The following is a 16611-nucleotide window of genomic DNA, read 5'->3' on the forward strand; positions in this document are numbered from 1 at the left end:
TCAGCTGTAGACCAGAGGCCTCTGATCTCTGCCTCTCCCATGTGGCCGCCCCCACTCACTATGGATATATCTTGCTGGGGAAGGGAGAGGGATCTGCTGTGGGTCCAATGCGGATTCAAAAGCCATCCCTGCAGGTCTTTCGCAGTCCCCTACGAGATCTGGAACATGTCGGAGAGATTCCTCTGATGCTGCGCCCACTAGAACTTCAAGTCCCACTGCAGAGCCCGCATATGCCATCTGGCATATGTCACTAGCAGGATGCCATGAGGTCCAGTCAGTCTCACCGAAACCAAGACAGAGGCTGAAAGATCGAAATCATAGCCTGAATATCTTGGACTCGCATTCGGGAGGATAAGCCAGAAACTGCACTGTGTCCAGAACAGCCCTGTTGAAAGGGAGAGTCTGAGAGGGAGTCAGATGTGACTTTGGTACGTTTATTGTGAACCCCAGCGTGTGCAGGAGGTTTGCTGTAGTCTGAAGGTGGGAGACGACTTTCTGGGGCGAGTCTGCCTTCAACAGCCAGTCGTCGAGGAATGGGAAGACTGAGACCCCTAACCTGCACAGATGAGCTGCAACCACCGCTATCACTTTTTTGTGAACACCTGAGGGGCACTGATAAGGCCAAAGGCGAACATGGGAAAGTGATAGTGCTCGTGACCTACCACAAATCGTAGGTAACGTCTGTGGGCAGGCAGGATGAGGATGTGTAAATAAGCGTCCTGCAAGTCCAATGCTACCATCCAGTCTCCTGGGTCTAAGGCAGACAGAACCTAAGCCAGGGTGAGGGTCCCGAAGGTCTAGGATAGGACGTAAGCCCTTGTCCTTTTTCAGCACCAGAAAGTAGCAGGAATAACAACCACAACCTACTTTGGGCACAGGGACCTTCTCTATAGCAGAAGGAGAAGTGCCAAATGATTCTCCGGGAGTTGGCTGAGTAATGGAGGCATGGCTGGTGGGGCAGATTCGAAAGGGAGGGAGTAGCCCTTTCGAACGATCTGCAAAAACCACCTGTCCGTAGTTATGGATTCCAAGTGGGGCAGGTGATGGCGAATCCTGCCGCCAACCGGATGGGAGTGAGGGGACGGACTAGGAGGGTTTGGAGGCTGCAGCGGGGGCAGAGATGGACTGGGCAGATGGCTGGTTCCCTGTCCCACATCCACGTGGGATTCCGCGTCCCCCGCCATGCAGTGGCTGAACAGCCTGGGTGGCACGGTGGCTGGATGGGGGACGGGACAGGGACCCCCTTCCGTGGCCACGAAAGGGGCGAAAAGCAGACTGCGGTGGGTGAGGGGCAGCGGAAAGACCAAGAGACCGAGCCGTAGCCCGGGAATCCTTGAATCTCTTCAAGGCCGAGTCCGCTTTGTCTCCAAAGAGACGGGAGCCATCAAAGGGCATGTCCACGAGAGACTGTTGGACATCCCCAGAAAAACCCAAAGTATGCAACCAGGCGTGGCGTCTCAAGGCCATTGTAGCAACCAATCTTCAGAGAGAGTTGGTCGTGTCCAGCCCACATCGGATCGTAAACTTCGCCACAGCTCTCCCATCGTTGACAGCTTGGGAGATGATAGCACCTGCCGCAGAGTCCACAGGTGTCTGCGGCAGGACTTGCGCAACCGTATCCCACAGAGAGTGGGTACAGCGTCCCAAAAGGCATGCGGTGTTCCCGGACCACAGCGCGAGACGGGAGGAAGAAAACTTCTTCCCAAATTATTCGAGCCTTTTGGATTCCCTATCCAGGGGTGCGGAAGGGATGCACCAGAAGGAGAGGAAGCCTGGATGACAAGACTCTCAGATGTGGGGTGTTGGGACAGGCATTTAGGGCCCTTCGGAGCGGGCCAATGGTGGCGTGAGATAGTCCTATTCACAGAAGCCACTGTGTTGGGTTTGGACCAAGTACCCAAAGGGACATCGGTGAGGGCTTCATTGAAAGGTAAAAGGAGCTCAGATGTGAAACCCCCTGACTGAAGCACCTCCGTCAGGAAGTTGGACCTGACCTTTACAATAGGTAGCTCAAGGCCAAGGACTACTAACCACCAGACCATTAGTTGCTCCCTCTACCGTAGCACGGTAGAAGGAGACAGCATACCAGCGTCTGTAGAAGTGTCCAGTCCACTGGCATCGCCCAATTCCTGTGCCCAGTCCAAAGATGGGTCATCCTGTATTGGTATTCATAAGGGTCCAGGGACGCCTCCAATCCTTCCCCGAATTCGTACCCATAGGAAAAAGGGTCTAAATCTAACCTGGGGTGAGTAGGCCCCATCGAAGACAAAGGTGGCATCGGCCAACGCCGCTCCGGCTCAGAGGTGTCGGGTCGACGTGGAAAGTGGGAACTACTGACGTCGGGAGCATCGACAATCGACCCGGCGCCAGAGAAGGTCTCAGTGGTGCGTCCGGCATGAGCCGATCCAGAGGGGACCTCGGTGGCTGGTGCTGAAGCTGCCGGCTCAGAACCGAAGGCCCCTCACTCAAACCCCTTGGGCCCAAAGGTGCCGTATTCGGGTCGGTCAGCCCAAAGATGAGGTGCATGGCCTCAGAATTCCTTAAGCTGGGCGGGGGTCGCTCCTTCCCCTCGACCGAGACCAGGACTTACGCGGAGTTGAGCGCCGGGCCGCCATGAGCTTGAGGGACAGCTCTCTCAAGGCCTTCGGGTGCATGGCTCAGCACTTAGAGCACGACTTCGGGTCGCGCTCGAGACACCACAGACAAAACCTATGTGGATCCGTCACCGACATCATGCAGTGACAGTACCGTACAGCTTGAACCCGGTCTTTGGGGACATCCTTCACGCACCAAAAACTCACTAGAAAACTTGACAAAATGGTCAAAATCGGTCAAAAAGAGACCAGGGTAGCTCTCTACGGATCAGCGCATGTCAAGGAAAGAAAAGAACTGACGTCACTGCGCTGAGGTTGCGTCTACGTACTACTCCGGATGTCATCACGGCAACTACGACACCAAAGCCGCGTAAGGCTATTGCTCAAAGAAAAATCTCCTAATTCAATCTGATGCCTGGGGGAAATTGTAAGGAAAGGAATCTGCAACTAGAAGTCTCTATCAGATTGGTGAAACTCCTTTGGGAAAGAATTTTGGGTTTGTCCTAAGTACTATTTTATTTTTGTGAATTTGGAAGAAAGGTTCTTCTAAAGTGAATGCTTGAATTTCACTAAGTCTCCTTGAGGAAGTAAGTGCTACTAGGAAAGCAACCTTCCATTAGAGAAATTGAAGAGCACATGAATGCATGGGTTCAAAGGGTGGACCCATAAGCCTTGTGAGCACAATGTTAACATTCCAGGCAGGAGCTGGTGGAGCTCTAGGTGGAATAACTTTTAAGGCCCTCCATAAAAGCTTTTATGGCAGGAATTCTAAACAGAGAAGTATGCTGTCTAGTTTTGGAGGTAAGTTGATATTGCTGTTAAATGAATTTTAATAGACGAGTATGCAAGATTTTGCTTTTTGTAAGTGAAGCATATAACAGATAATATCCTGTTCTGATACTTTAAGTGGATCAATGTTTTTGGGTTGACAATAATATACAAAATGTTTCCATTTGGCTGCATAACACTGTCTAGTTGTATGTTTGCGTGCTTCCTTTAGAATGTTCATACATTCTGATGGAAGCTGTAGATAACCAAACTCTATGACCTCAAGAGCAAAATTGCCAGGTTGAGCATACTGGGATTGGGATGTCTGATTTGACCTTTGTTTTAAGTCAATAGGTCTGGTCTGTTTGAGAGCTTGTGATGTGGTACTACAAATAGATCCAATAGTGTTGTGTAGCAGTGTTGACGTGCCCACATGTGACCTATGAGTATCATAGTGAGGTAGGTGTGACGGATCTTGTTGACCAGAAATGGAATCAGTGGGGGGAGGGGGAAAAGCGTAAGCAAATATCCCCGACCAATTGATCCATAGAGCATTGCCCTTGGATTGACGGTGTGGGTAACTGGATGCGAAGTTTGGGGTGATTTTGCGTTTTCGCTTGTTGCGAAGAGGTCTATGTTTGGGGTTCCCCACATGCGGAAGTACTGTTGAATCACTTGTGGGTGAATCTCCCATTTGTGTATTTGTTGCTGCGTCCTGCTTAAGAGGTCTGCTAGCTGGTTGTGTACAATTGAGATGAGTGTTTTTCCCCTGTCTTTTGCAGATAATACATTGTGGTCATTCTGTCTGTCCTTAACACTGTTTTGTTCGTGATCTGTAGTTGAAATGCTTTAAGTGCTAGGAACACTGCTAGCAATTTCAAGTGATTTATGTGGTAAATGTGTTGAATTGAGTCCCATTCCCCCTGTACGGTAAGATTGTTGAGATGGGCTCCCCAACCTATCATTGATGCATCGGTGGTGATTATGGTCTGTGGCACAGGTGGCTAAAATGGCCGCCCTTTTGATAAGTTGGTGTGATTCCACCATTGCAGAGAGTTTTAAGTTTGACTGTCCAACAACACTGGATTGTGAAGTTGACCCTGTGCCTAAGACAATTGTTGCAAGAGAGAGTGTTGGAGGGGTCTCATGTTTAGACGTGCACTGAGTACTATTGATATGCACGGTGCCATCATTCCCAACAGTGTCATGATAAACCTTACTATGTAAGTGTGAATATATTGTAGCTGAGATGAGATTGTGGAAAGCTTGAACTCTCTGTGGGTTTGGGTACGCTAATGCTGACTGAGTGTTCAGAATTGCTCCCAAGTACGGTTGTATTTGCACTGGTTGTAGATGAGATTTTTAGTAATTGATAGTGAACCCTAGACTGTGTAGGGTATCGACTTTGTATTGTGTGTGCTGTTGACAGGTTTGAATGGTGCTAGCTTTTATGAGCCAGTCGTCCAGATAGAGAAAGACATGTATATGTTGTCTTCTGAGGTATGCTGCAACCACTGCAAGCCATTTGGTGAATACCCTTGGTGCGGTTGTTACTCCAAAGGGTATCAATATGAACTGGTAGTGTTTGCCTTCTATTACAAATCTTAGGTATTTGCGATGTGCTGGATGTATGGGAATTTAGAAGTAAGCATCTTTTGGATCTAATGCTGTCATGTAGTCTTGTTTTTGTAGTAGGGGAATGACATCATGAAGAGTAACCATGTGGAAATGCTCTGAGAGGATATACTGATTGAGGGGTCCGATATCCAGGATTGGTCTGTGTGTGCCATCCTTTTTTGGCAGATGGAAGTATAGAGAATATACTCCTGCCCCTTGTTGAGGTATAGTTACCATTTCTATTGCACCTTTGAGTAGAAATGATTGTACTTCTTGTTTCAACAAATGTAGGTGTTCCAGAGAAAGCCTGTGCGAGCAAGGGGGAATGCTTGATGGAATAGAGATGAGTTCTAGGCAATAACCATTTTGGATAATTGACAGCACCCTTTGCTCAGTTGTAATGTTGGGCCATTGTTGGTAGAAATGTTCCAGTCTTCCTTCCACAGGAGATGTATACTGTGTGGGGATGTGCAGAATGTCACTGTTTAGTTGAGGTAGAGGCACCTCTTGAGATGGTGGATTTACCTCTTCCTCTTAAGGTGTTTCCTTTGTAACATCCTCTGAAAGAACCTCTGGTGTAAAATTGTTGTCCTTGCTTTTGTTGGGATGTGGATGGCTCTGAGGTTGATGGTTTAAGACCACCTCTGAACTGGGGCCTACGAAAAGTTATCCGAGCAGGTGTAGTATAAAGGGCACCCATAGCCTTAGCTGTCTCAGAGTCTTTCTTTAATTTCTCTATGGTGTTATCCACCTCTGGGCCAAATAAGTGTTGTTTATCAAAAGTGCTGCCTGTTGTATCTCAGGTTGGAATCCTGAAGTTCTTAGCTATGCATGCCTTCTGATATCCACACTGGTGTTAATGCCCCTTGCTGCTGTGTCTGCTGCATCTAAGGCAGATCGAATTTGATTGTTAAAGATAGCCTGGCCCTCTGTAACTACGTGCTGTGCCCTTTTTTGGTGTTCTAGTGGAAGGTACTGAAAGAACTCCTCCATCTGATCCCAATGAGCTCTCTCGTATCTTGCTAATAGAGCTTGAAAGTTCAAAATTCTCCAGTGATTAGCAGTTTGAGTTGCTTCTCTCTTCCCTGCTGCATCAAATTTACGATTCTCCTTATCTGGGGGAGGAGCATCCCCTGTGGACTGGCTATTTGCCCTGTTTCTCGCTGCACTAACAACAATAGAGTCAGGTGGCAATTGTTGTGTGATAAAAAGTGGATCTGGAGGTTGTACTTTTTTTTCACCCTTGGTGTAATAATGCCAGCCTTCACTGGCTCCTTAAAAATGTCATCTGCATGTGTAAGCACGTCTGGGAGCATTGCTAGGCAGGGATAACTCTTTGTGAGTGGTTGATAGTGTATTGAATAAACAAATCATCCTCTATGGGATCTGAATGCAACTGCACGTTGTGATTTGTAGCTGCCCTAGCTATTACCTGACTGTAGGCAGTAGTGTCTTCAGGTGGAGATGGCCTAGCCTGGTATAAATCAGGATCATTGGATGGAATAGGGTCTGGATCATATAAATCCCATGGGTCTGTATTGTAGTGAGTGTCACCCAAATCATCCCCATGTGTAGAGATAGGGGATTGTGGAGAAAATTGTGTAGGTGAAGATGGTGGTGTTGGAGTATCTGGTGGTGGAGAAGCAGGATGCAAAGGAGAATGTGGTGGTGAAGGCTGATGTATTGCATTTGGTTTCTCCTTATGCTTAAATATCTTAGTAGGTGGAGGCCCAGCTTCTAAAGACTCTTGGAAAGTTAACTTCATTTTAGTTGTAGAAGGAGGAGAAGCAATAATCCTTCCAGTGTCTTTATGGATTTGGCACTTCTTAGCGTCCATCACTTCAAGCATGGGCCTTATTTCTGAAGACTCCTCTGTAGCTGGAGCATATTTTCCACCCATAGGTCTTAGCTCTGAAAGTTTGGAGACCGAATGTTTTAGTTGGGCTGAGAATGTCGGCTCCGAAGTGGATGGTAGTTTTTTTGGCTCAGAAATGGATGGTAGGGCTTTCGGCTCCGAGGTTACCGGTCTTCGACTCGATCCAGAAACAGGTGTGGAATGCTGTGCGGTCGGTGCCGAATGCACTTTTGCCTTTTTTGGTGCCGAACCCGAGGGTTGGTCATCGATATGTGATTTTGGGTCCGACCATGGCCGGCAAGCAGTGGTGGACCGAAAACCAGTGCTGATGTCTTTTTGGTTGCTTTTACGCGATGGGAAGGGGCTGATGTACTCATGTACTGCACTGCTGTGACCGTTCCCATCTGAGTTTTGGTCTGAATCAGAGTCTGCAATGAAAACTGTAGTATGAGCTTGTTCTTATCCAAAAATGTTGGGCTATTGTTCTGACGACTTGCTCTTCGATCCTTCAGAGATTTCTTCGAACGGAAGGATTGACACGCTTCACAGCTTTCCTTCCTGTGATCCGGAGAAAGACAAGAGGTTGCACACCGAATGTCGGTCGGTGTATGGGAACTTGGTGTTGACACCAAGGGCAAAAGCGAAACTGAGTCTGTTCCATCTGCCTCACATCATTCGACAACACAAGTCGAAGTAGGCCTGAGAAGGGTACGGTCGCCGAAAATGGGCATCTGATCGATCCAGACGATTGCAATTGGATCGAATGTAAGTGAGAAAACATGATTGAAAACAATACCGACGTTTATAGAAAGAACAGAGAAGTTCAAACAGTACTGAATTAAAATCTACCAGAGAAAGAGGAAACACGTCTGAACCAGATGGCAGAAAGAACACAATCTGACAAAGGACTCAATGCCAATGCGCACTACTACCGAGAGGAGGAGTCACCCGATCTTGTGGCTCGAAAAAGTTTCTTTAAAGAAAAACAACTTTTAACACTCCAAGCCCAACACTAGATGGCATACATATGTAAAGCATGTGTATCTGCAGCTACACATGCCATCGAACATACATACATATATATATATATATATGTATATTTTCACACAAAAAAAATGAAAGGTTACAGGGACATTATATTTAGGCTCACATTTTAAACACAGAAATTCACCTATTATAGAATAGAGTTATTTCAAGTAACTATAACTCGCACCCCCGCCATGCAGTTTTCTTATGAATATTTTTACAACAAATGTTACAGTGATCTTATTGATCATGTTATAAAAGATGTCATGAGTGCTATAATATCTGGGGTAATTAGCCGTGCGCAGCAGGGGTTGGCTGCAGGGCAAACCCCTATAACCACCCAACCCCACGCAGCCTTCTGCAGTATGAGGCAGGAGTTGGCCACAGGGCCTGGTCTGCACCCCTAATAACCAACAATGTATTTGACAAGGAAAACAAGTAAGATCACCTTACTGTATGTACCTTAATGTTTGAAGAATGTTTGAAGTTGAAAAGAATTTAAAGCTGAGAAATGACAAATGACACACCTAGACTGAAACCATCAACCTTCCGTGTGAGAGTCTGAGACCTAACCGCTAGGCCACAGGTGATTTCTTACAATGCAGCATTTAGACATCTGTATGACATTCAAGCTAAAGATGGTGATGGGGAAAAAGGAATGTTCAACATTCAAAACACAGGTAAATAAACAGACACACTGCGGACGAGTAAGTAAATAGACACAATGAGATACCAGGATTTGAACTTTCAACCTACTGAGCGACAGTCCAAGAGCTTTACCAGTAGGCCAGAGTTGACACTGTTCTGCTGTGCATCAAAAGATAATTATAACATTCCATTCAAACATCTTGCTACTGTGATGCTTTTGAAGCCCTTCTGTGGAAAGACCATTGGAATAATAATAATGTCTCTCTCTCTCTCTCTTCCATCCCATTACGAGAGAGGCAAATTGACAGGACCGTGGGGAGAGCCTCAAGGCCCTGTGGTTCTAGCAGGCTCCTCACATCTTCCGGGAGCCAGCATTGCTTATGCAAGCAGCAAGCTGTTTAAATAGCAGCTCCCTGTATGCGGAAGCAATGTTTTCCTCTTTTCTCCTGCACGCATGTTTGCGGGTAGGGAAAGTGATGATAGCTCTTTCAGCGAGAGGGAACTGCGACAGCTCCTGCTTGCTGAAAGAAGAGTTATGTTTGCTTTTGCTTGGCGGGAGCAGTCACGCTTCTGCCAAGCAAAAGCAAAAGCAAATAGCTACCTCCCGAGGATGGGCACCTTGGGAGGTAGCAGTAGCCAGCCTTGGTGAGGGGTCAGGGCCATCTATAGCTCCACGAGGGGGGCCTCCACTGTTTCAATTTAGCCCTGGGGAGGTAGTGGCATATATTATACTGCCCCAGGGAGGTGGTGGTCCCTCGGAAAGCGGGGGGATATGCCCAGTTCCCCGCATAATGAACAGTTGATTGCCCCGAGGAAGTGGTGTTCAGACCTCCCCCCGCATAGATTTACGAGGATCTGCACCAGGGAGGCTGCCACCCCAGGGGGTTTGGCAGGGGCACATGGCCCCCCTGCGTATTATAATAAGCATGCCCCAGGGAGGTGGTGGTGATCCCAAGGGCTTTGATAAGCCCTAGGTGGTCCCCCCTCCCTCCTCCGAATGCCCATGGGACCTGGCCCACCTGGGGGCTAAATGAAAAGCACGCGCAGGAGACTGCGAGGCCCAGGCACACCAGTATGGCAGCGTTTCTATCTGGACACTTTGGGGAACCCTGAGTGCTAGGAAGTTTGTAGATCTCCGCACATTCCTATAGTTTACGTCAGAGAAATGAAAGGAAAGTGTTTTTATTCAATGTTTCACCTTTGCAGGGTATGCTGGGTAAGAAAACTTTTGGGGATCCACAGAAGCAATTCCTCTCTGGACTCCCCTTGATGTCTACTTTTCCAAAATGTCTCGCCACAATACATTTTGGGCCCTTCCCTGATGGGGCAACCTAACCCTACCACACAAGTGAGGCACCTTTTTCCAGAGAGATGCTGGGTGGTAGGAAATTTGTGACTGCCTTCAGATTCCAAAACGTTCCATCACAGAAATGTGAGGATTTTTTTTGTCAACATTTGAGGTTTGCAATGAATTCTGGGTTAAAAGAAATGTGGTGAGAGCCACACCAGTCAACCCATCCTAGGTGTCTAGGGATACCCCTAGGTATCTAGTTTTCAAAAATGGATAGCTTGGCTAGGTTTCAATAGGTGCCGGCTGAGCTTGAGTCCAAACTCTTAAGATACCCACATTGGAAAAAGGACCAGTTTTCGGTGGAAGAATGTGATGCGTCAATGTTGCATTTTGGACGCTTCCTGTCGCAGGCACTAGGCCCACCCACACAAGTGAGGTACCATTTTTATGGGGAGACCTGGGGGGAATGCCAGGTGGAAGAAAGTTTGTGGCTCCCCATAGATTCCAATACTTCTCGTCACAGAAATGTGAGGAAAATTTGTTTTTTTTGGTCAAAGTTTGAGGTTTTCAATGGATTCTGGGTAAAAAAATGTGAGCGGGAAAAGGAAGTCAGCCTACCATGGATACCCCTAAGTGTCTAGTTTTAGAAAATGCACAGGTTGGTGGTACAGGGTCCAAGATCTTGAGCTACTCATACTGGAAAAAAGGACGATTTTGGTGGAAAAATGTGATGGGTCAGTTTTGGGGCATTTCCTGTTGCAGGCACTAGGCCTACCTACACAAGTGAGAAACCATTTTAATCGAAACACTTGTGGGGGCATAGAAGAGTAGAACATGTATTATACCCTACTGGATTTTGCTGCATTTGTGCCTTTCAAATGTAAGCTAGTGTACAAGAAAGATAAGACTTTGAAATATACCCTCCGAAACATAGGCTAATACGGGTACCCACAATTCTAGAGATGTAGAAATTACCACTACTCCTAAACTCTATATCTTGTGCCCATTTTAGAGATACATAAGTTTCCATAATACACATTTTCATTCTGCTTATTTCGCTATAAGAATTGGTCTGTACACGGCACTCTATGAAAGAAAAGTGTGCAGTGCACCTCAGTTGTTGGCTTTGGGTACCATGGATTCTTGTAGAACCTACGAACCCTAAACATATCCCTACAACGAGAAAGGTCGAGGTGAAATAATGGTATATAGCTTTTGTCAATCCGCCATCGTGAAAAAAGTAACAGATAATAAAAAGTTGTTTTTTCCCTCTGTAAATCTTGAGAGCTACACACATGACCCCTTGCTAAATTCAGAATTTTTTCTACGTTTCAGAAATTTATAGCTTTTCTGGATCACCCATAGGTTCCACACTGGTTTCCAGGGGTTGAGAGCCAAAAAAACAGGGAAAATAGTCTACCTCTTAGAAAGATTCCAAAACTGTGGTACAAAATTAGGTTTTAGGATTCAGGTCTGCATGTTCCTGAAAGCTGGGTAGATGTTGACTTTAATACAGCCAACCATTTGTGGATGCCATATTTAAGAGAAAAACGAGCCACTTATCAGGAGCACGTTTTCCCTATTTTTGTAAATAAAACACAAATTTTGCATATTTTCGTTGTCACCTACAGGGGAATCCACGAACACTGGGTTTCTTTGCAATCCCCAGGATGTTTAAAAAAAAAAAAAAAAAGGATGCAAATTTGGCATGGATATCTTATTTGGAAAAAAAAAGTTATGGAGCTCTAAGCACAAACTACCCCAAATAGCCAAAGAAGGGCTCAGCACTGGTGAGACCCAGCAGCAAAGGAGTTAATACTGATTGACCTGATAACTGCTTCTGAAAGGCTTTTAAGGCTAGGAACACTGTGTTCAATTCAGGATGTTGCTATGTTGCACTGCATCCTTTTCCTTCCAAACCCCTCTGATCTTGAGAGAATTCATGTGTGCTCCCTATCTCAGGTGAGGCCTCTGTTGTTGTTCTTGAAGAAGTCATTCCTTATGTTATATTTAATCTGCTCCACCATGCTATTTTCTCTTGTATTCTTTGCGTGACAACCACTAGATCCTCCCAACATTTTTTCGCTTGTAGCCATTCCTGTATTGGTCTCACATAAGGTATTAAGGGGATGCATGATGCCGTTTTCTCCAGACGTTTCCCCAGCATCCTCACTGTCAGAGCTTGCTTCCTCTGGTAATGAGGGGTTTCCGCAATCAATGATTGGGTTCTCTTCTCGTTGGAAAAATCTTCCCTTGAACAGAATTTACTCTTGCTCCCAGAAATAACTTTTCCTGCTCTGGTTGTGGGGATGATTTCTCAATGTTTGTAGAGAATTATAAAGTGAATAGTGTCCTTATTACTTGTAGAATGTGTTTCTTGCATTTCTAAGAGGTTGCTTTCACCAGCCAATCCTTCAAGTATGGGTATACATGTATATCCCTTCTTATGAGGTGAGCAGCTGCTAGACACTTTGTGAACACCCCTGGTGCTGATTTTATTCAGAAAGCCAGCATCAAAAACTGGTAGTGTATCTTGTTCACCACAAAGCAAATAAATCTTTTGTGTCGTGCATTCACTGGGATGTGCAAGTATACATCTTAAGTCTGTAGTTGCCATGTAATCTCCCTCCTGTATTCGAGGGATAACCTCTTGTAGTGTTGTCACTTTTGAATTTTTGAGTCTTTATGAACTTGTTTACGAACCTTAGGTCCACAATTGCTTGTAGTGAGCCGTCTACTTTGGCAATAAGGAAATAAGGTGAATAGTTCCCCTGTTTGATTTCCTGTACTGGAACTTTTTCTATTGCATTTTTTGCCAGAAATTCTTCCACTTCTTTGAGGAGTTGTGTTGTTTCCTCCTTGGAATGAATTTTCCTCTTTTACCCCCTTGCTGGGGGAATTTTCAGAAATTCTATGCAATATCTGAATTAGATTAAGTTTAGCTTCCATTTGTCTGAAGATATTTTCCTCCACTCCTGAAGGATTTTTTTTTTTTAATATGCCCCTGCTGGTGTATGTAGGTATAGCTGCTGTTTGTTGTTGGTTTTGCTGTTGCCTCTCGCTGATATTACTTGTGAGAAGCTTCATGTTTGTACTGAGTCACTTGTGCGTAGGGGTAGATCCTCCCTTGTGGGGCTGACCCCTTCCTCTACCTCTCCCACGAAAGGCTGTCTGCCCTGCTGTTGGAATTGCCATCCTTGTTAGGGTACAATTATCTGGCTGGTCCCCTGAAAACCTTGCTGTGGAGTTCCTGTCTGAAAACTTCCTCTTCCGATGTGTCTGCATTATGGTGTTGTTCCTCTACGAAGACCTTCACAAAACCGCAGGGCTCTTGATGACTTTGCAGTTTAGTTATGTTTCTTTAATTGGTTCAGCTTGTCATTCGTTGTGCTGCCAAAAAGGGGAACAGGCTTTTGAGGATATTGGCCTGTACCTCTGGTTTGAATCCTGAGAATCTTAGCCACAAGTGCCTTCTGAGGATTACTCCCATCATCATCTGTCAGCTGGATGTATCAGCAAAGTCGAGAGCTGACTTCAGGTATGTCGGTAATATTTCTGCCATTGTTCCCCAAGTGAGCAGCCCCTTTCTGTTGTGTTCTGGGAGGTGCTTCATCAGCTCCCCAATTTCCTCCCAGTGCTGGTGTGCAATGCGGTTTAACAGAGCTCTGGAGTTGGCAATGCGCCATTGATTAACTGCAGTGTGTTCGACTTTCCTCCCCAATTAGGCTCCACCCTTGTTCTTTCCTTTTCAACTGGGGTTGGTACATTGTCTCTTTTTCTTGCTGTTGACACAATGATATAATGTGCGGGCACTGTTACTTTAAGCTGGATCTTTTTACAAGTGCTTATATTTTTTCTCTGCCTCTGCAAGTGGCAGGCTCCTGAAATGGTTCTCTTCCCTGATCCAGGACACTAGGGAGCATGGGCAGAAACTGAATTCTTATTTGAGTAGGGTTTCAAGAAGAAAACATGATTGAGTTTTTCCTTCTTTCAGCAGTATCTCCTATTTATCAGCAGCATGTTTGATTACCTGATTATACATGCCTATGTCACCTGGAGGGGAGGGCCTTGATGGGTAGGAGTCCAGTCCTTCCTTAGCAGAGTCTGTCTCTCTTCCTCCTCTTAATAGAAGAGCTTTTCCTCTTCTTCCTGGGCTTCAGGATTAAGTGGAGGTTCCACTTTCTTGACCAAATTGCCCCGAGATCTTTAAAAGCTTTTTGTGGAATCCTGAGTCCCCTCAGACTGTCAAACTCCTTTTTTTTTTCTTTTTTTGCAGAGAAGTGGACATTTCAGCCTCCAGTCTTTAACTTTTAGTGACCTGTTCCTTGGGGTAGATACTGTGAGTCTTCCTTTTGTACGCTGAAGAATCTTTCAATTACGTATTGGTCGTTGAGCTTCGGTGTTCTGCTCTTGACCGGTCTCTTTTTGACATTAAAGCATCTTTATCCTATACATTTTTCAATGCCCTGGGTTTTTTGGGAGTCATTCCTCCACTGGAGACCCCCTAGAGGGATCTGTTGGGCTCCTTATCTCGAGGCGTGCCTGCCGACAGCAAGCATTTCGTCACTGAGGCTCCCTTCGACGTCCACGAGTCAGATTTCTTTAACTCAAGAGGATTTTTCCGAGGCCGAAGATTCTCTTACCTTGTCTCTTTTTCTTTGTCTCCTGTTCCTCAACGTCGACAATCCTTACTTCTGCGTCTGAAGTCTCTTCCCCTGCTTCATCGGGGACATTATCTTTCTCTTCACTGGATAGGCCCAAGTCTCTCAATGATGCTGGCTCTGCAGGCTGTGATATGCCATTCTCTGTCTCTCCCTTACCCTCAGCGTTTCCAATGCGAATACTGAACAGCTGCTGCAGTCCTCACTCTGGTGATCGACAGGAAGACAAAGGTTGCAGATGTGTGCTTGTCTTTTTGAAAGAACTTGTGATGGCAGTTCTTACAAAACCGGAAGGGTGTATTCTCCATCGAGACCCTTCACGGAGCCTCCTGAATGGACATTCTCAGATATTCTTCTGAATTTGAACGTTCTCTCTCATAATTTTCCTCTCCAGGTTCTGCGTCTGTGATGTCAACTAATCTGGTGAACTTTTCAGTGATTTTCGCAATGTTTTAATTGCAATCTTCTTCTCTGGGTTGGATATCCATCGGCAGGCTTCCAGACCCAAAGGCGGAAAAAAAGAATCTGAAGACGGCAACCAATGGTAGGAGCTTTCGGCTGAAGCACCACAAAGTCACAGGGGACATCTAATGGAGGTACCATCGACCCCCACCAACAAAAAAAAAACAAAGAGAAGAAGGCTTAAAATAATAGTGTAGAATCCCAGGCCCAACCACTAGATTATAGAATAATGCATAGAAAGTGAATCCAGAAAAGATTTACGCCTCAAAAGGACATCTGTCCATTGCAGAAGTGCCAGTGGTTGAAGGCTTACTCTTTAGGGGCGACATTCCTAAGCACTGTACAATGAATTTTTTTGAAGAAATAGTACAGACAACATGAAAAAATCAAAAAGCATTTCCGGATCACCATTAAAGGGCATGAAAAAAAATCAAACGGATGTCAATGTGGCTCTAAATGGCTCCACTGACAGGACACTTGCACAGAGATGGAGCCAGTACCACCAACTGGCAGAGGAGAGCTATGATGAATTTTTTTGCCGGTGGAAGAATCCATGAGAACAGAAGTGCACATGTTATTTATCTGTGGCCCCATGCATATGTACACTGACAGAAGCCTTCTAGGTGCATAGGCTGGGACACTAACATGTTGACAGAGATGATATGCATAATAGAACTAATTTGAGCGGTTTCTCCTCCATGGCGGATGCTTACTTTAAGCTGAGAGAATCGTGGTGGCTTCTGTGGTGGTGGCTCTTCAATGGGTCGATCTGCAAGGGATGCCATGATCCGTTTCCTGTGCCCAAGCAAATTTACCTTTAACACCTGCAGAAAGACAATACATAACGTATCTTGAAACACCTTTGCAGAGGTAAGAAATGTATTTCCTATGCGAGTGAATTCTGTAAATTATTGGCTATTTCCTAAAAGACCAATCTTGCAATCCAAGCTTCCACATTGCAGGTCCTATGTTAGAAATCAAGCTTTCAGACAAATACTATAATTTGGCAGCAGGTTCACAGACTAACATACACCTATTTAATACAAACTCAAATTTACTCTTTTTTTATCAATGTGTTTGAAACATGCTAAAAACTCTTGCAAAACAAAGAAAATCCCAGTAATACAAAATCTTGTTGATGATGTAGACTTGTGGTTAGTACCCACCTACATTAAATATGAATAATGTATATACATACTTCTCATGTAATCCAATGCTTGTTGAAAAATTGCCCAGCTGCAATTCTACCCCAAAAACCCACACTACCCAAAGAACTAAATGTGTTCCTACAATAAACACATGCCTTGAATAATATAGCTTGTAGAAATAATGGTCTTCAAGAGTAACTGCTCTACAATTATACTGTTGTAAGACCAACCCAGATGTTTTGCCAAACTTGGCATCACTCACGTTCACAGTTTCCAGCTCCCAGAGATTCTTCACCATGTCTATGGAGCTATAGCCACTGGACAGGAAGGAGTGAATATAATGCTGCAACCCAAGGGACTCGAGCCAGGAAGAGACAGAGGGCTGGGAATGCCCATCACTGCCCAAGGGTCTGACCTGAATAAGAACAGAAACCGTCACATCTCTTAACAAAGCTCAAAGACTACTGGATTTCATGCATTTATGTTGGGGTCTGTGTTCATTGTCTAATCATAGTGATCCAAAGCAGTTTGTCTAATAACC

General features: G+C 45.4%; 1 protein-coding gene across 8 annotated transcripts in view; it reads right to left on the reverse strand.

Moving 5' to 3' along the window:
* Positions 1–16611, reverse strand: part of ANKS1A (ankyrin repeat and sterile alpha motif domain containing 1A) — an 823551-nt gene that overhangs the window by 120065 nt on the left and 686875 nt on the right. For 6 of the 8 annotated variants that reach the window (XM_069238819.1, XM_069238817.1, XM_069238816.1 and 3 more), the window contains 2 exons: positions 16333–16485; positions 15636–15746 (listed from right to left, as the gene is read on the reverse strand). In XM_069238819.1, the coding sequence (XP_069094920.1) occupies positions 15636–15746; positions 16333–16485 (264 nt within the window). The remainder of the gene's footprint in view (positions 1–15635; positions 15747–16332; positions 16486–16611) is intronic. The other 2 variants (XM_069238821.1, XM_069238820.1) reach the window with 1 other exon arrangement.

Source organism: Pleurodeles waltl, chromosome 6 (assembly GCF_031143425.1).
Source record: "Pleurodeles waltl isolate 20211129_DDA chromosome 6, aPleWal1.hap1.20221129, whole genome shotgun sequence".
Lineage (NCBI taxonomy): Eukaryota > Metazoa > Chordata > Amphibia > Caudata > Salamandridae > Pleurodeles > Pleurodeles waltl.